The 20,147-nt window shown below is 46.0% G+C and overlaps 1 protein-coding gene across 5 annotated transcripts in view; it reads right to left on the reverse strand.

The window, feature by feature from the left end:
* SIPA1L1 (signal induced proliferation associated 1 like 1) overlaps positions 1-20,147 on the reverse strand; it is an 820,039-nt gene that overhangs the window by 402,844 nt on the left and 397,048 nt on the right. For all 5 annotated transcript variants that reach the window (XM_085627288.1, XM_085627286.1, XM_085627287.1 and 2 more), the window contains exons 6-7: positions 19,906-20,094; positions 12,002-12,176 (exon numbers count right to left, since the gene is read on the reverse strand). In XM_085627288.1, coding sequence (XP_085483414.1) covers positions 12,002-12,176; positions 19,906-20,094 — 364 coding nt within the window. The remainder of the gene's footprint in view (positions 1-12,001; positions 12,177-19,905; positions 20,095-20,147) is intronic.

Genomic DNA, 20,147 nt, shown 5'->3' on the forward strand with positions numbered 1-20,147 from the left:
AAGCTACTGTGTATGTCCGTGATCTTGTTGTGGAAGTATGAGGCGAGGGAGTTGCAGAGGTCTTGCGATGGGGTGATGTCGTTGTTTCCTGCGCTGGGGTTGGAGAGCTCTTTCACGATGTTGAAGAGTTCCTTGCCGTTGTGTGCGTTGTTGTCCAACCGGTCCTTGAATGCTGTTTTCTTGGCGGCGCGGATCAGCTGGTGGTGTTTCCGGGTGGCAAGTTTGTAGGAGGTCCTGTTGTCCGGTGTCGGTTCCCTTTTCCAGACTTTCTCAAGGGCTCGGAGGTTCTTCTTGGAGCACTTGAGTTCGTCGGTGAACCATGGGGCCTTCTTGCTGCCGGGTCTGCTAGGCGGGGTCCTCAGCGGGGCGAGCTCGTCCGCGCAGTTGCTGATCCACTTCGTGAGGTTGTCGGCGGCCTGGCTGGGGTTCGCTGAGCTGGCAGGAGGGTGCTGGCTCAGGGAGGTGGCGAGCTGGTCTGCTGTGATCTTGTTCCAACTTCTGCGGGCGGCTTGTTGCTGGTGTTGGTGGGTCGTCGTTCTCTTGAAGGTGAAGTGGACGCAGCTGTGGTCCGTCCATTGAAGCTCTGTGGCGTGGCTGAAGACGATGTCTGTGCTGGATGAGAAGACGGCGTCGAGTGTGTGTCCGGCGAGGTGGGTGGGGGTGGACACCAGTTGCTTGAGTCCCAGGTTGGCGAGGTTGTCGAGCAGGGTGCTGGTGTGGTGGTCGTTGTTGTTCTCCAGATGGAAGTTGAGGTCTCCCAGGAGGATGTAGTCAGCGGAGGGGAGGGCATGCGGGCTGACGAAGTCGGCGATGTCCTCGCTGAATTGCGTGCGTGGTCCAGGGGGTCGGTAGATCAGGGTGCCTCTGAGGGTGGTGTTCGGGTTGGTGTGGATCTGGAAGTGCAGGTGTTCGGCGCTGGTCAGGGTGTTGTCGGTGCTGGTCGTGAGACGGATGGCGTTCCTGTGGATGATGGCGATGCCTCCTCCCATCTGGTTGGCGTTTCGGTCCCTCCGGACGATCTTGTAGCCCTCTGGGATAGCGATGGCGATGTCGGGAGCTGAAGAGGCATTCATCCAGGTCTCCGTGAGGAAGGCAACGTCAGGGGCTGTGGCGTCTAGGAGGTTCCAGAGTTCGATGGCGTGTCTGTGGACGGAGCGGGTGTTGAGCAGGATGCACTTGAGGTGGATGCTGCTGGTGTTCGACTTGGCGGGTGCTGGTGTGAGGCTGGTCTGGGTGCAGGAGAACTTGCAGGCGTGGCAGCTGAAAGGTCCGTGGGTGCATCGTGGTGTGGCTTGGTGGCAATCTGGGAGTCGGCCGGTGTTGAGAGCGATGAGGGTGGCGGCGGAGTACGTCAGGCGGGTAGGTCGGGGTCTTCGTGGGCCAGGGGTCCTGGCGCTGGACGCGATCCGGTCGCGGACGGGCGCAGACGGGCTTACCTTTGGCGCACCTTCGGCGCTCAATCGGCGCACCCGCTGCGCGTGGCCGCTGCGCGTTCGCACGGTCGCCATTTAAGGCGAAGTGCGCGGGTGGGCGGAGCAGCTGGGAGCGGGGAGGGTTACAGAAGGCAAAGGGGGCGGGGACAGGCGGCGGTGGCGGGAGCGGGGAGGGTTACAGAAGGCAAAGGGGGCGGGGACAGGCGGCGGTGGCGGGAGCGGGGAGGGTTTACAGAAGGCAAAACGGGGCGGAAAGCAAACACGGGGAAAATGAAATAACAACAGAACAGGCAAAAATACGATAAACAAGGGAAAAAAAAGAGAGTTAGACCAAGCAGGCACAGATTCATGTCAAGACAAGGGCAAAAACAACTGCAGCGGCGGCAGCCGGCGGACGAGGCAGCAGCGAGGCAGAGGGCAGGCAAGGGGCACACGCAGCAGCTGGTGGTCGTGCGGCGCGGGGGTGTCCCACAAGTTGCAGTTTACAGTGAGCTATTCACTGTCATCAAAGAAATGCATGCAGACTTTCAGGTATAGATTAGAGCGTATGGATTTTTCCCCAGACTTGTGTGTGTTATGTAAATTGCTCTGACACCCTTGACTTTTATGAGTGGCGCTATAAAATTAATAAATGCATCTGAGAGAGTGGTTATGGAGACTGTTAATGGGTTGCAGGGAGGGAATCCGCGGCGGGGGTGGGCGCCAAAAAACATTGTCGCACTGGGCGCCACCAGTGCTAAAACCGGCCCTGCATCTGACCCACCACATCCATTCACCGCTGCCTTCCATAATGTATTGTCTTGTTACATATTACTTCCATAGGAAGCCTCTTATCGTGAATAACCTGATATTCACTGCAGTGGTCTCAACAGAAGTTACTGAAGTGATTAGCCGCTGTAGTGGCGTCACCCGGGGAAGGGCTGGCCTCCTCTGCCCTGGTCACCACAGACCGGAGTAAAGCAGCTGGCAGTATCACCAGAGACGGGGGCGCATGAGTGGCTCTGTGCCCGCACCGACCCCATCCTCCCCCGCCGGAGCAGGCCTCTGCAGCCCCACGCTGAGGGGAGATAAAGCGACGCTGACGGCAGCTCGCGCGGAGAAGCTCCCAGTGTGAGCGCGCGGCTGTGAGCTGGCGCGCGGCTGTGAGCTGGCACGGAGCGTGCGTGCGCAGATGGCGCTGGGGTGCGAGGCACGAGCCAAGGGATTTGTCGTTAATATAGATCTTTTAACATGTTATATATGCTTTCTCGTTATTCCTCTGCTCCAGTTACGTGGTGGAAGCAGATGATTTGGGCGGAGGCATACACACCATAAAATTAAAGATGGATTAACTTCAAATAACAAGGATTTGGGGATGCCGAGCGCCATCAGACAGCTCGAAACGCGCTCTCGTTGTGTAGGTCATTCGGAAACCTCTGTGGACAATATCTTTGTTATTAAGTTTCTAATCTATAATTCTATATGCAGTTTTTAAAAGCACAAAAAGAACTAAAGAGGCAGCGATCTTTACACTGGACTGAAGTAAACATAATATTGTGAACTGGAGGGACATTAAACACGTAGTTGCGTAATATATACGAAATCAGAAGTGATTGCGATTTCAGGCCGACATGCATCACTTCTGTAGTACTTCTAAAAATTAAAAACCTAGGGGCAAAGCATGGAAGTGTTTCTGGAGAGCGGAGAGGATTAAAAGGGCGGGAGGAACAGAACAAAACATGAATGCAAAGGGATCGGGAGACTGAGGACAACTGGAATCCGTCAGTGGTATTCATGTAGGATCATTTTTGGTTGGTTAAGGCAGTCTTAGTTCAGTAGGTAGTTCACTCAAAGCTGCGCTCGGGACTGTTCAAAGGTGTCTGGAAACTGCTTCCTTTATCTTGTGGACTCACTTCAGCCAAGACTTGGTCCCCTTCCAAGCGCCCAGCAGGCGCAGAGGAGCCGCAGCCCAGGGGTGTGGCGATTATACCTTCATTAGGATAGTCTTTTACAATTCAACCAGAGGTTCACTTTCCCACATGAGGGTCCACAGCACCGTTGGGGTGTAGGATTTCCACCTTTCCAAGAGAAAAAAATACCAGCCATTTGAGGCTGTTTTAAGAGCCTGAAAAGGCTTGGATGGGATACCAAAGAGGGTTTTGAACAATAATGTATGTCTTCGTGTGTACCATGACTTTTCTATCATTGTTTACTTGCATTAGTCATGGATCATGATCGCAGCTCAAGAACACATTTAAAGTGATTTCAATTTATATGTGCTGTTTGAAGTGTGCAGAGATAAAGGCTGAAAAAATACCGGCTTTAGGAGATTTTTCTTATTTTTGTACCAAAATACCTGCGGTGTCAGCAGGAAACCGGTCAGGTGCCAACCATCTCTTGGTGCACCACTGCCACCTTCCTCTCGAGCCAACACAGAAGGCCTGATGAGAGCTTTCGAAGCTGCAAAGCTCTACTCTTAATTTGCCGTACCTTCAAGATTCCGAATAAAAACACCACCTAGAAATGGGTGAAAGCCAAACTTCCCAGCTCAGCCTTCCTGTAAATGAATAACCTCAAGGGGCTCCTTGGCTGGTGTTCTCCAGGCTCCCCATCTCTTTCCGGATGAAAGCTGGAACTATTCACCCAATATAGAGGTTTGTGTTTACTTGGAAGGCCGCAGAAATCGGCAAGATATCAAAGCTACCAAGGAACCCTGAAAGAGGTCTGCCCTCGTGAAAACACGCTCAAGCATTCATCTACTTCTTGAAAGGTCTGGGAAGAAAAACATCCAGTAATCAAAACGAACTGTTAAATAGTTCATCTCAACTATTCCAAATTCAACAAAAAATCCTCTAAGTCGCTCTCTCTAAGGAAGGGTCTGACAGCCAACAGCTCCTTTTCTACTGCCATTGTCTCTTTCTCCTCCCTTTGGCCCCCTGCTTCTTCATAGGGGCTGCGGTAACTGCCCAGGTGGCAAATAAACAGATGTTCCCCGTCCATGTTCATGAAGAGCGTTCCCTTTAAAAGGGTGTTCTCAGGGCCAGGCTCTTACCCAGACGCACTGATTATCCTGTGCGGAGGAGTCACGCATCCTGTCTGCACGCGGATTAACGCGTCACTCTCATACAAGAAACATCTTGCGAATGGAAAACCACAATAACACGGCTCTGACTGCGCCTTAGGAGCTCAGCAGCGGCGTTCTCTTGTAAGGCCAGCTTCACAATTATCCATAGTTTACAATCTGCTGATGCGAGGCACATTCCCGGGCCAAGAAATCGTTTATGGGAAAATGAACTCTAAAACATTTCTTCCTAAAGGTGGTTCCGAGCCTTTGAACACTAGGCAGCTGCTCACATTTTTTTCAATTCGTCTTTGATCATTTGGTGCCAGCCCTAGCCCAGAAACTAGTAATAAATCAGTAAAGATTTTTTTACTTGGAATCCCTGCATACCGGAGCTGCTAGCCAGGCCCTACCCGAGCTGCTAGCCAGGCCCTACCCGAGCTGCTAGCCAGGCCCTACCCGAGCTGCTAGCCAGGCCCTACCCGAGCTGCTAGCCAGGCCCTACCCGAGCTGCTAGCCAGGCCCCTACCCGAGCTGCTAGCCAGGCCCCTACCCGAGCTGCTAGCCAGGCCCCTACCCGAGCTGCTAGCCAGGCCCCTACCCGAGCTGCTAGCCAGGCCCCTACCCGAGCTGCTAGCCAGGCCCCTACCCGAGCAGCTAGCCAGGCCCTACCCGAGCAGCTAGCCAGGCCCTACCCGAGCAGCTAGCCAGACCCTACCTGAGCTGGCCCTACCCTAGCAGCTAGCCAGGCCCTACCCGAGCTGGCCCTACCCGAGCAGCTAGCCAGGCCCTACCCGAGCTGGCCCTACCCGAGCAGCTAGCCAGGCCCTACCCGAGCAGCTAGCCAGGCCCTACCCGAGCTGCTAACAGGGCCTTAATCATCTGCTTATCAGTTTTCTGCACAAGCGGCCTTTGTATGTGCGTCATGTAACCGAAGCATGGTCCAGCCTTTCACAGAGCGGCATGAACACCTCGAGGTTTGCTTCGAGGCCCAGGAGCTGGGCAGCGGCAAATGAATGTGATGAAGACCAAAAGACGGGAAAGGGGACCAGTGCATGAGCTCTCATGAATAGTATTCGAGTCAGAAGAGTTCTCCTGCCCCTCAGCCACCGAGAACATAAAACTCCCCTTCCCTCAACCCACGTCCTCTACAACCTCTCCACGCCAACCGACACCACCCACAACCCTCAGCTCACTCCATGGGAGCAGTTCACCACACAGAGCATGACAGTCATTATAAACTCGATCCACTCTGGAGCATCCACGGACCTCAGCCCCCACCACTTCAACCTCTGAAGCAAAGAAATCAGCTTCAAACTAACCTCCATTCTCAATGCTTCCATCACCAAGGCCGCCTTCCCCAATCAGGGGAAACACGCAGAAGTCAGAACTCCTCCTCAAAAACACCTCTGCCAACCCCTAGGGAACTTGTAGACTCTCGCCCCATCTCTCTGCTCCCATTACCCACTAAAGTCCTCGAAAAGGCCATTAACTGTCAACTCATCGAATATCTGGAAACCTCCCAGTCTGGATTCCACACTAACAGCACCGAAACTGCCCTGATCACTGCAACAGACATCAGAACTCTCCTTGACCAATGATATACAGCAGCCCTGAGCAACATTCTATAATGTATCCCACAACATCCTTCTCAAGACACTGCGCTTCTTACGGGACCCCTTTGAGGACTGCGAATGGGAGGATGAAGACTTGGAGCCCCCAGAGCGGTGCTCAGACCTTCCTTTCTACCGGGAACAAGACCGTTGAGGAGAACTCTGAGGAGCCAAAAGACAGGCCGCAAGCAGCTTTAGGGACTGCTTCCGCAAAGCCTTAGACGCCATGGTCTGGAAGTCGTAGTATGACTTCCGGTCGTGCTCCAGACACCAAAGAGACACGAGGTGGGGATCCTTGACTGACCAGGCATGGTGAAAGGCGCCACAAAGTCTTTAGGCAGGCTAGAAACTCTACACAACAATTAAAAAACTTTGACAAAAAGTTTTTTTTAAAAAGGCTGTAAAAAAAATGACAGGGGGTAGCTTTCTTAGACTGATCTGCGCTGGCTGGCGCAGAAAGAAAGAAAAGAATGGACATAAGCACGCAGAGGTGGCTCCTAAATAGATGACAGGTTTTATTTATTTATTTGGTGTTTTATATTGCACGAACATGACCCTGAATAGGGTGTCCGAGCACTTTACATTTTCATTTCCAAACCAGTTATGTTACCAAGTCATCAGCTGTTGTACAATGATTTAGAGGAAAAACATTACGCTTAATATACAATATACAAACCACACAAAGATTAATGTTCAAAGAAAGGTAGTGTGTAACTGATCAGGAAGGATCCATGATGCTGGTGAGTCTGTTGAGATTATGGAAAGTATTTACTCATATAAAAGGATTTTGCTTTGTTTTTGAATGCAGAGATGGACGGGATTTTTCTAATGTTGGGAGGGAGAGCATTCCAGATTCTAGGAGCTGCGCCACAGAACGCTCGGTCATAAGTTCTTTTCTTACAAAAACGGGTCGGTTTCAGTAGTAGATCTCCATGGCTCCTAGAGATACGGCATCCTCCAGATAGAGTGATTTTCTGGGCTAGGTACACAGTTGTTTGGAAATGTACCGCTTTGTGAGTGATGCATGCCAACTTAAATTGTACTTTTGCTTCGTAGGGCAGGCAGTTGAGAGCTTTCAAATGAGGGGTGATGTGGTCAAATTTTCTGGATCCCGTTATAAGTCTTGTGGCCGCATTAAGACAAGCTTTCAGTGGTGCTGTTGAGATCTTGGGAAGACCGGCCAGCGTTGTGCAACCATATTCTATCCTTGATATGACAAGTGCCTGAACTGCTATTTTGAGATCTGACCTATTTAAAAATGGTTTCAGTTTTCTGAGGTAGCTTAAATGGAACCAGGCGTTTTTTGCCATCATGTTAATATGTGATAGCATGATCAAGTTATTGTCCAGAATAATTCCCAAGGATTTAGTGGAATCAACAATCTTCAGAGTACAGTTTAATGCTGTGATCAGATTGGTCCATTCTAGAATGTTTGTGGAGTTTTTCTGGGGGGAGAGCAGCAGGAATTCGGTTTTATGTGGGTTAAGCTTCAGATGGTTACTGGTTAGCCAATGATTGGTTCTCTTTAGTGCCTGGTTCATGATACCCATCTCTTCCGTCGACGTGACTTTGATGTACAACTGAGTGTTATCAGCGTACATGTGGAAAGAAATGTTTGCTCGTTGTAGTGTTTCCGTGAGTGGTTCTACGTACCGATTGAATAACGCCGGGGATAGTGTGGAGCCCTGGGGAACTCCGATTGTATTTCTGGATGAAACTGATAAAGTTTGGTTGACTATGAATTTTTGCATCTTTTTTCTAGGAAAGACATGAACCATTTTAGGACTGTACCCTCTACTCCTATTCTATTTTTCAAGCGAGCTAGTATTTTGGCATGGTTTACCGTGTCGAACGCCAACGAGAGGTCAAGCAGGATTAGGAGACATGTATCGATATGGTTGAGGGCAAATAGAGTGTCGTCCACGATGTGCAGAATTGCTGTTTCCGCATTATGATTAGGTCTGAATCCTGATTGGAAGTCATTTAATAGATTGAATTCGGAGATATGATGGCTCAGTTGTTGTTGTACACATTTTTCCAGGACTTTGGTTAGCATGGCGATGTTTCTTACTGGTCTGAAATTGTTTGGGTCAGAGGGGTTCTCTGTTGGCTTTTTTATGATTGGAATAACTTGCCCAGCTTTAAGGCATTCCGGAATTGCGCCTTGTGCTAATGAAGCGTTGATGATCTTTGTCCATGACGGGATGAGCAGATGGTTTTTTGAGGACCAACACTTTGCAGGTAAGGGATCGTTGTAATGAATAATAATTGTTAATGGTCGAAATGATCTTCGCAATGTCAAGTTCATTGATAGGCTTGAATTCTGACCACCGGGCATTTTTTTTTAGGTTTTTGCAACTCTGGTTGGCATTGATGCTCATCTAGGGTGCTCTTGATGAATTCAGGGCATTCAGCTGCTTTTTTGAGCTCCACCTCCATTGAATTGGCTTTCGCTGTGAAGGAAGAGAAATCCTCACTGCTTAAGATCATTTTTGTGGTAGTTGGAGCAGATATAGCAGCTTTATTGGATTGACCTTTTAGCATATCGAATAGTTTCCTCAATCTGTTTTTTGCGTTATCCTGTTCTCTCCTGAAGAAGTCTGTTTTTGAGTTTAGAATGCTTTTATTGTAGGCTTTCCTGGACTGTCTTAGTTGGAATAAATGGGGCGAGAAAGGGTGTTGTCGCCATTTCCTCTCTGAGAGTCAGAGTGAGCATCTTTCTTCATTTAGGGCACTGTTTTTATCTGTCATGGATTCTTTTGAATTTTAGCGGGGCTATGTCCTCAATAATACTCAACATTGTATTGTTATAATATTTTGTGAGGTCACTGATATCAACCATATTACTAGGGGGTTGCATTTCTATTTCACAGCGTGCTGCGACGTTAATCAAATTTAGTCCTCGAGTGTCACAAGTCCATTTTCTGGGATTAGTTGGTTGTGAACACTTGCTAGTTTTCATGAAGGGTATTTGGAAGGTAATGATGTGGTTATCAGACCAATCGCAGGGGGTGATTTCAATTTTATCAATAGCTTTTTCTTTAGCTATGATCCAGTCTAAGGTAGATCCTTTGGAGTGGGTAGGTAGGTGACATTCTTGGACCAGTGATTTATCTACAAGGAAGGCTTTAAGTAGAATAATCTGATTGTCAGTGTGATCCTCCCAATGTAAATTGAAGTCTCCTAAGAAAATATCATTGGAATGCGGAGTAGAGTTTGCTGTGATGATTTCGATCAGCTGGTCTATGAACCTGGTATTTTTGCCCGGGGGGTGGTAGAAAGCGTAAAGTTTATAATTTTGATTGTCCGAGGATCTTAAGGATATGCCAAGATACTCGCATGACTCTAAAAGGTTGGATTGTATTTTAGTAATGGAAATGTCAGATCCAAGTATACAGGCAATGCCTCCTCCCTTTTTGTCTAGCCTGTCTCACAATGCAATAGCTCGGGAGGACTAATAGATCTAGGCATGGGGAAGAAGAGTCAGATAGCAAAGATTCTGTTAGTATAGTTACGTCTATTTCTTGACTTTATATGAGGTCGGCTAGGTCTGCAGCGTGTTTTTTTGCTGACCGACAGACAGTTGAGTAGTGTACATCTAATGTGTTTCTGTGGTTTGATCTTTTGCGAATCTTGTTAGTCGGGAATGAACACATTTTTTTAGGTTGCTAGAGTTAGCCTTCTATTGTTGGTCTTAGTAGTTCTGCATGCATTATTTGGGGCTGATTGGATATTGTGTTTGTCGGATGTCGTGACGGATGTCACGATGACTACGCCAACGACCTCACGCAAAGTGGACTGATGCCACGTATTGGCACGCAGGGATACTGCTTAAGAAAAATCTTCCGGATCCAGTCTGATGCCTGTGAAGTTCACAGGTAAGAAATCTGTGGCTAGATGAGTCTATCAGATCAATGCCACTCAAATGCACAGCGACCAAAGTCTACCATGTATGAGAAACAAACATGTTGTAGTGGCACACAAAGGCTCTTAATTTACAGATGAAGGTATCCAGTCCCACAAAGATTAGTATGGACAATTGCCAATTAATAAGAGTAGTGAGAAGAAATGTTTTGAGACGTGAGAAAAACGCAGTTCAGTAGCCCAGTGGGTGTGAGTGGGCACAATATAAGAAGCCTGAGGTGGCATATGAAGAGCTGTAATACAGCAGCCAGCTGTGTGCAAAAAACATAACAAGAGGTTTAAATGTCTCAAAAGTATGTAATAATGCTGATCACCCAAGAGACAAGGGTACTGAAACTGAGGTACAAGGTGAATATGATGATGCAGAACACACCCCAGTGCCCAACCACCAGAAAAAAGAATCCTGGATTCTCTGAGCTGACTGATAAGTAGGGGGGGGGGGGTCAGGGGTAAGAGCTTAAATCTTCAGCCATACTAGCCCCATAAGGAGAGACGTGCCTCATTTTCTTTCCGTTCGCATCCTGAAGGGTGAAGTCAGAGGGTGAGGTAGCATAGAGGGAACATGGAGTTCAATTCCCAAAAAGATATGAGCAATTGTGAAAATTTGCGGAAGTGGCATGAAGGGTTAGTTTCTCTTGACAAGTCTGTCCGGGAGTAATCCTGCAGATCACAGAGCGGAAAACCTGTTTGTGTCTTCTCCCGTAAGGTGCAGGGACAGGGTCGGCCTTTGGCATGGGCAAGCTTGGCCCAGGCCACCAATATTGCAAGAGTTGCAGCAGGAAGCTACCGGACAATGTCATGCAAAAAGCAGCTCGTCCATAATACTTGGTCTCAATCGTGTCCCGTTAAAGACTTTGTAATTAGCCTTTAATGTACCTCAGCGTAATTATTAGCAGCCCATCAAACCCCTGGCCTCCTCCCATCTTCACACCTGCAGCAGTCACACCACAACAATCCCCGCCCCCACAACACACATCAAATGTTCTTTCCACCTAGGGTGCTGTCCGGGTCAACCTGATTTAGGGCTGGCCCTGGGCAGGTACACCAGTGGAGGATGCCTCCAGAAGGGCAGATCCATTGCAGCAAAATCCTCAATTGGAGTAGCTGGAGAGTTTAGGCTGGATATCATGAGTCTGCAAAGTAGCTGGCAACCCAAACCTCTTCCACTAACATGGTGATCCATTCTTGGGAAATATCCATAGTTAACCGCAAAAAAGTTTAAGTGGTGGATTGTGCTTTTTCTAAGCATACACCAGCACTGCCTTGTTTTTGGTAATCAGCATCAGCCCTAGTTTTAGGACTCTCAAAGACTTTGGCATGGATGCTAGCATAGTCATGAAAGCATCTCAGGAAGGAGTCCAGTGTTCAGCCGTGAAGGCACCAAGCTAAAAAAAAAACAACTCAAATTGCAGGGATGGAACTGCAAATAGCCATCAGACAGCAGGCCACCTAACATTCTACGAAATTAAGAATAAATAAGGAAAATGGCAAATCGGTGTAATTTCATAATTAAAAGAGCTGTGTGAAGAGCTCTCACAAACTAGGACACGCTGGATAGAATTCTTATTTACTAACAAGGTAATGAGACATTTTTCATAGGTTTCGTTCGTAATGATATACTTAGTAAGTGTATTTTTCGGTGCCTACTGTTTACCAAAATCTCTGCTAATAGTCACCAATAAAGATTCTTTCATCCAAACCAAAAGGACAAGTAATTAACTTGAAGAAAACAAATCTCAAGAAAATCATAAATTACTGAACTGTTTCTTTATTAATCTCTTGTCATCGAGTAAATAGTCAATTATAAGATGTTCTGAATAATAAGAAAACGCTGCTAACGTAGTATTTTTTATAAAAAGTCTAGTGACAAACCTGAATGAACAGAAGGAAGATGTGGCCTTCTCGATACTCAAACTGCCTACACATGAAAAGCCTCACATCAATCATGACCTGGAGTGTCAAGCACACAAGATAGTGAAGGCTTTACTTACTCTTGGTATCCAGCTGGGCCCGGTATTTTTCGAATCCTTTTAGTCGAACCCGCTCTCCCAAAAGCTGGAGGAACTCTTCGAAGGCAGGACTTGCTGACTCGTTGTTGTACATCTCTTCTTCGGTGCTTTGCCCGGCTTTGCAATACATGATTCCCACCTTCTGCTGGTAACTTATCTGCAAAATTTAGTAAACCCCAAAGAGTCAGCACATAATGTATAGTTAAAGACCTACTGCTTCATAAGCTAGAAAGAGGTACCACACAGTAGAGTGAGATAAGCATTCAGAATAACCCCCTCACTCCAGTCCCTTTCTTAAAATACAAATACTTAAAATCTCTTTAAAGGGTGTTTTATATTGGTTTTGAAAATGTTCTGCACTTTGGGTTAAATCATACTCTGTAGAAAGTACAGACCTCTAGCGGAGGAACTTTTTGGGAGGTTTCATGAGTTTTGCCATCAATGTGGAAAGAGTGATTAGACAGTCACGACTATGATTAGGAACCATAGCGAAACAGTGCAATGATCTGAAATGAAGAGGGTGTGGTTGGAAACATGCAACAGGGGAAGTCGTGGGAACAACAAGCATATTTTTATTCAGGATGTCCAGTCCTATTTTGTAAATGGCTAACTATTGTGCAGATACAAATACACAAGTAAATTCTGTTAAGAAGTTACTAATTAAAATACGGCATGTGATCTAGAACACAGACCAGGGCCTAGCGTTACCTGGTTATCCACCAGTTTAAGTATTTTTCACCGCCTCAGTTTATACCTTCATACTCTACAGGTACCAGCCCAAAATCAGTCTGACTACACATACAAGCTCTAGAGTCTACCCACATGTCACAAGGCACTGCTTGGGATCTTGCGTTGTGGAGACCTTTGTAGGCATGGATATGAAGCTTGAATTTGCAACACTTTTAGGTGAGTAGACAGTGCAGTTCCAGGAAGTAGGGCTTGATGTATGCACTTCTGGGAATGTCTAGGATATGGTTGGAGGCAGTGTTCTGGAGTGTGAGTGGGCTGGAGATGCCAACGTATAATGCACTGCCATACTTGAGTTTGCTGGTGTTTTTGCGATCTAATTTCGCCCAATAACTTTTTCTCACTTGTTTCTGGGTATCGTACCCAACCAGTGGAAGAATTGTTGCAACCTTTTTAATCCCATTCACACGTTTCGGAACATCCTCTAATAAAACAACTTGATCACCCAAATGTACACATTATACGTGTTCTCTACTGAACCATGCAATAGGTTGCTCATTCCTCTGAACTAATTCACAAACTCCTTGTTTCATGCGCAATCCACATAGGAGGTAGTCCTTAAATGGTGTCGCATCTGTTTGACAGACAATACTTTTCAGGGGAGCTGTATAAATTCTAAGAACAAAAATAATCAGATGGACGCATAAGATTCAAGACAGGATTGCCCATCAATGTGATACCATTTAAGGACTACATAGATTGTGCATGAAATGAGGAGTTCAACCACACCTTGTTAGTAAACAATGAAGACTGAAGACAAGACAGACTGAGATGAAGTTGTGATTTTGTGATGGGATTAGAAGTGATTGTGTCTTTCTTTTTACTTTTACCTTTAACAAGTGCTCCAGGTACTTTGTATGCGAAGTGAGGAATACTACATCCTAATGAAGTGAACACATTTTTTGATACAAATCATAATGATGTCCCAGTGATAAACTGATGTTTCACTGTGGTACAAACAATTATGCGATTTATCCCCACTAGATACCATGCTAATGTTTTGAGATGTTCTATGCCCAGGTACTGATGGGTCATTGGGGCACACCCCTCCATATATGTTTGACAACTGTGTCACAAAAGCAACAAAATCAAAAAAGAAGAAAATAGAATTGATACACTAAATTAGAACCCGTATCACTCTACATACACCTACAAGCCTCCAGTTTGCATTTAGTTTAGTTGGGCCAACCTTTTCTCTGACAGGACTGTCTCCATGCAGTGGGCTAACGAGTTAACTACACATTCTGCAATTGTAAATCACCTAATAGTTACCTGATTTAGGCTATCTCCACACAGTTGGTAGTTGGCACTCAAGTGTTTCCACAGAGGCCAAAGCAGCCTCTGGATTTGTGGGAAATTGTGGTGTGCCCTACAGGGTGATTTTTAATTTTAATTAGTGCGTTCACAGCCCCTAATTTTTAGAAAACACACTTGACTGCCAGGGTGAGATCTGATCCTTTGATTTTTGTGAAACAGGTTTCCCTTCTGGGTCCCTAGTGCCCAGCATCTTTGCCACTACAGGTCTTAAGTATTCACCAGGTTTCAGCGTGGGACCTAAGTGCACACTCAAATACAAATACTTCTAAGGGTATAGTTTGAGGAAGGTTTTTTGATCAATTTTGCTGCAAATGGTTACTGTACCCTGATTCACCCCTTTCAGGCACAGCTAGAATAAGAATGTTATGGTGACAGGCTCTTCCCACCATATTTTCTACTCTCGTAAAGGCTATCTTACTTTATTTAGTTAACACTTGTACCATTCCCTGCACTATTTTAATAGTGGCCCAAGCCTTTCTGTGACCCTTCCAGTATTTGCAGTTAAATACGTTCCACTTAAAGTCGCAACTTCATAATTCCGATAGAGTGGAATTGCCTATGGTCAAGAGAGGCTCTTTCCTTAACTCATTGCAACTGCTGACCTCTGCAGCAGTGAGTTGCTGGGTTGATGTACTGCAAAATCCACAATCATCTTTCAATTTTTAGGTTCTGCCCATGTCCCATAAAAAAAACGGTTCCTAGTCCTTTTGCAAAAGTTTTCATTCAGGTAATTCTGTTAAAAATGCTCCACATTTTATGTTTTCTCACTGAGGAGCAAGAGGTCAGTAGCAATACATGTCACGAGTAATGCAATATGTGAGGTCATAAGCAGTGCAGGGACGTAGGATGAGGAGGGAGTACCAAGGTGGTGCTGCACTGGTGCTGAGGGGATGCTGCGCTGGTGCAGAGGGGATGCTGGTGCTGAGGGGATGCTGGTGTCGAGTGATGCTGTGCTGATGCTGAGTGATGCTGTGCTGATGCTGAGGTAGTACTGCGCTGAGGTGATGCGCTGATGCTGAGGTAGTGCTGCACTGATGATAATGGAGTGCTGCAATGATGCTAAGGTGGTGGAATGCTTGTGCTCAGGTGGTGCTAAGTGATAATGAGGTGATGTTGAGGAGGTGCTCAGTGATGTGGAGGTGGTGTTCAGGTGGTGCTGTGCTGGTGCTCAGATGGTGCTGAGTTGGTGCTGCAATGGTGCTGAGGTGATGCTTCACTGGTGCTGTGCTGAGGTGGTGTGTCGCTGATGTTGGGGTGGTGCTGCTGTCCTACTTGAGCATCTGTTATAGCATATGAATCCAAACAATGCATGGTAAACGTGTGAACAGATCTCTGTGTAGCCGCTATACAGGTTTCAGCCATAGGGACATTTCTCATTAAAGCAGCAGTAGCTGCTTTACCCTCTAGTGGAGTGAGCTTTAGGTCTACCTTACAAAAATGTATTTGCCTTTGGTAGCATAATAGAGTTCACGATGCTGTACATTGGGATGTGGACTGTTCAGTCATGGCTGGACGTGTACAGACCGGCCCACAGTTTACAAACAAATGGTCCGAATTTCAGACCTCTTTTGTCCTGTCCAGATAAAACTTTAAAACTCATTGAACGACTAGAGAATGGAGAGCCCTTTCAGCAGGTGTGGAAGGGTGCTGAAAGTAAGTGGACAAGGAAATGGTCTGATCGACGTGAAAGTTTGAAATGACTTCAGGTAGGAATTTAGGATGAGTCCTCATAACCACCGTACTAGAATGAAAATAACGCCTGGATTTCGCTAACCCTACGTGCTGATGTAATCACTACGAGGAAAGCAGCGTTCCAAGAGAGTTGCTGCAAGGACGATTTGTGAATGGACTCAAACGGGGCCTGCCTGAGGTTATAGAGGACTATATTGAGCTCCCAGGGAGGAGATGGACGCCTTATGGGAGGGAAAGCGTTTTTCAACTGTTCTCAAAAGTCTTTGATAACGGGAATTTTGAAAAAAGATGTTTTTATAGGCAGTAATTGCCGCCAAAGTACTGTATGTCAGATTTGGTCAAATGAAGTAAGTATGTAAGAATCTCATCTTCTTGGCAGATTGTTGGATTCACGTTCTTGTAAGAACACCAAACTCAAAACCTCTTGCATGTAAATGCATAGACTGTACGTGTTGATGATCATTTAGCCTCCTTGAGAATGTTCATGCATTCTTGAGGAAGGTTCAAATGCCCATACTGAACTAGCTCAGGAGCCATGCTGCCAAATTCAAGGAGAAGAGATTGATGAACCATCTGGCCTCTGAATTTCATGAGAAGATCCTGTCTGCACAGCAGTTTTAGATGTGGACGCTCCGCCCTGTGGAGAAGGTCCATGAACAAACACGGACGTGGCCACTAGGGAGTAATAAGGATCATTCTGGTCCTCAAGGAAGACAGTTTGATGAGAACTGACGGGATCAGGGGGCTTGGAAAAAAGGTGTAGAGAAATTTGCCAGTCGATCCATAGGGCATTCGCCAGTGTCCCTGGTTAGAAGAACCTAGAGGCAAAACCTGGGCATTTTTAGTTTTTTGCGGTGGTGAATAAATCAATGTGTGGAGCGCCCCACATTCTGAAAATGTTTTGAATATTGTTGTCATGAAGGATCTCGCCGTGGTTTTCTTGAAGGATTCTGCTTAAACATTTTGAACATCTAAGCGATGCGTCGCAATGTTCCACAGTTCTCTATCAGTCACTTCTAAACTGTCTGGGACTTGTGAAATAAAGGTCTTGGACCTTGTTCCCCCTTGCTTGTTGAAGTAGTACGTAGTTGTCGGTCTGAACAAGCCAGGATTTCGTCTTGACGGATGGATGAAAAGCCTTCAATGTTAGGAGAGCTGCTCTTAGCTCGAGGAGATTGATGTGATAGGTTATCTCTCTCGAGACCATGTTCTGTGGATTTGGAAGTGTTCTATGTGTGCTTCCCCATCCTAACAACGAAGCATCTGTCACTATGGCCTGGGAAGGAATATCCTGATGAAATGGCATCCCTTGAAGAACATTTGTCGGAGAGCACGACCATTTCAGAAACTGCTTTGCACTGGGGGAAGAGCTTGATCTTGTCCTCCCAACTGCCCGTAACTTGGTTCCACTGATCTTCGACATTCCTGGAGGAGTCGCATGGGGAGACGCGCTTTCGGAGTTAGAAAGACGCACAAATCCATCAAGCCAAGAAGAGAGGACACTGTTCTCACTGTGGGGTGAGAATCTATCATGAGAGAGTGACACTTCAGACAAATTGATAAGTTTCTCCTCCGAAGGACACAGTCTTGATTGAATGGTGTCGATGGAGGTTCTCCAGTATTGCAGTGTTTGGACTGATGGAGACTGTTTGACTTGGTGTGATTGGTATGCAGACCTAATAGTTGGAGAAGATTACTGGTCAAAGGGTAATGTATTTCTTGAGGTGTGGATGCCTTGATGAGCCAGTCATCTAGATACGAGTAGATGAAAACTCAGAGCTTTCTGAGACGTGCAGCTACCAATGCTATAAACTTTGAAAAAGTTCTGGGGCGGATTTGAGGCTAAACGGAAGCACTTTGTACTGGTAATGATCGTGACCCAGAACAAACCTCAAGAATTTGTAGTGCTTCTTGGCTATTGGGATATGAAAATACGCAGTCTCCCTGTTGTAACTGCGAATAGATCTGATGAAGAGCCAGCATCCAACATTTTTCTAGTCTAATCTACTTGGCTTGTTTCAAATCGAGAATTGGTCTCAAATAGTTTCTTGGACCTTTCTTTTTCACCAGAAAAACAGCAATTAATCCCTGTTTTGGAAGGAACAGTATCCATTGCATGCTTCTGCTGAAGGATGTTTACTTCAGGGCACATCTGCAGATGGTGACTGGATGGTTTTGGTGGAATATTTGGCGAAGGAATGGTGCACTTGAGACAATACCCATTCCAAACAGTATTTAGAACCCAGGCATCTCTTGTGATTGCTTGCCACTGTCAGGAAATTAGATATACTTTCTCCTACTGGAGGGGGTAATGGAAGAGGGGGAAGTAGAGATTCATAGTTTAGAACCTGCGGTAGGCTTTCCCCCCTGAGCATGCTATGGAGAGGCTCTTCCTCTGGGTTGACTACGTTGCTGCTGTTGGAAAGGTCTCTGCAGTTGGCATTGCTGGCGACCTTGGTACCAGTGAGGGGTTTGAACCCTCTGTGGTAAAAAAACGTTGTTGCTAAGGTTTGTAGGGCGTTCGCAGTTCTTGCTGCTTTGAGACCTACTGCCCTTAGGGTCTACATTTCGGACTTTATCTGGGTCATTTTATCATCCGTAAGACTGCCTTTTATTGTAGATCCAGAGAAAGGAAGGTTAAGAATCAGTTGCTGGGATTCATATTTAAGGGTCGTAAGGTGGAGCCATGAATGCCTCCTCAAGGCCACCCAGTGGCAGGATTCGTGAGCTGCTAGAAATGAGTCATCAGAAGCGCCGATTTGGTTGGAGACGTACAGTGCACTATATCTCAAAAAGCTTAAAACAGTGGCTTTAACCATTGGCTCATATACTACATTAACGTACTAAAACTGAGGCCTGTGGTGATACATGGGTGAGCTGGAAAAAATTTGTGAAAAGAGCCTTTGTAGCTCTTAAATTTTGATCCATTCAATATATTGGCTCCCAAATCAGAGCAGAACCAAGTACCCACAATCCTACTCAGATATACATTTCTCCATGGAAGTGGTTCTCACTGACTGCACTAGGTACCATTTAATGAGACATACATTGATGAAGCAACTTTACTACCATTGTGGTGTATTTACTGCCAGGATCTAGATGGACCATCTATCTTAGCCCTAGGAACAAAGATACTACACCAACTCCTCTTGACCTTCGACTGGTTAAAGGTCTAAAATCCTTGTTATGCCCCCACAATCTCAAGGCCTAAATGCTAGTTTATGGATATCCAGGGGTTTATAGTACTACATATATGTTTTGTTACAGTAAGATGTGCAAAGTTCCAACAAGACACTTCTACTCCTATGGCATGACACAATGAGCAACACTATCACATGCAAACAAAGATAGGTACGGAGGAATTAAGATCTCGTTTTTATTTCATCATAGAGAACATTTAATTACCCTATCAGTTTTCAATCTTCTACAAATATATTATCCAAATTATTTCAAAGCGCACATATGCCATGGGACTGATCTATGTTAACAAAAATCATATATAACATTCAAAAGCAAAAGAACATACCAAAAATACTTATATAAACACAACACAACAACAATTGTAACATCAACTTTACGTTGCCGATACCCAACTGATATTTATATAACTAGTGTTCACTCATTGATTCTGAGTGATACACTTAGAGGTAGTCTTTTGAGCACATAGGGGAAGAAGCCTCTTTCCCCTTTGCTCTATCGTGCCAGAAAACGTTTTAAATCACACTTTTTGTTTTATAAGGACTCCTCAATCAATTGTCCGCACCATCACACACTTTCCTCGCACCTCAGGTCAATACGTCACCTGGCAAAGACAGTACTCCCCACATAGGTGTGATAAGACAAGGCATGAGGGTTTGTGACAGGCAACATTTCAGCCTCAGATTTCTTTTTTTTACAGCCTGGAATTAATATGCTGGCATAGATTTGTCTACTCAAAGGCATTTAGCAATTTAAAAAAATAAAAAATCCCTGTACATGAATATAGATCCTATTTTTGAATTACCTCTTTGTCTGAATATCTTTCATGTAGCAGAGCGGCAACTACCCAGATTGTAAATTCACAAGTCACAGCTAAACAGAGAATAATCCTTTGCTCACTTAAAATGGAATGCAAGCAAACATCAACGTACCCCTTGTTCATCCAGCTTCATGAGCTGCTCAGTCACCTTGGGAGTGTTGAAAGCCAGTCGGAGGCACTGCGCGTTCAGCTCAGGCACGAGGTGCTCCAGCACCTCCTTCAGGGGCAGTCCCCTGGCGATACCATGCTTTGCCGTCGATGGGATTGCATCTTCCAAGACAGAGCCCCGGAGAGTCATGAGCTAGAAAACAACAAGATGTGCTAATGAGCGAAGACAGCAATATCCCAGCCATG

The sequence above is a fragment of the Triturus cristatus genome, chromosome 9 (genome assembly GCF_964204655.1).
Source record: "Triturus cristatus chromosome 9, aTriCri1.1, whole genome shotgun sequence".
Taxonomy (NCBI): Eukaryota; Metazoa; Chordata; class Amphibia; order Caudata; family Salamandridae; genus Triturus; species Triturus cristatus.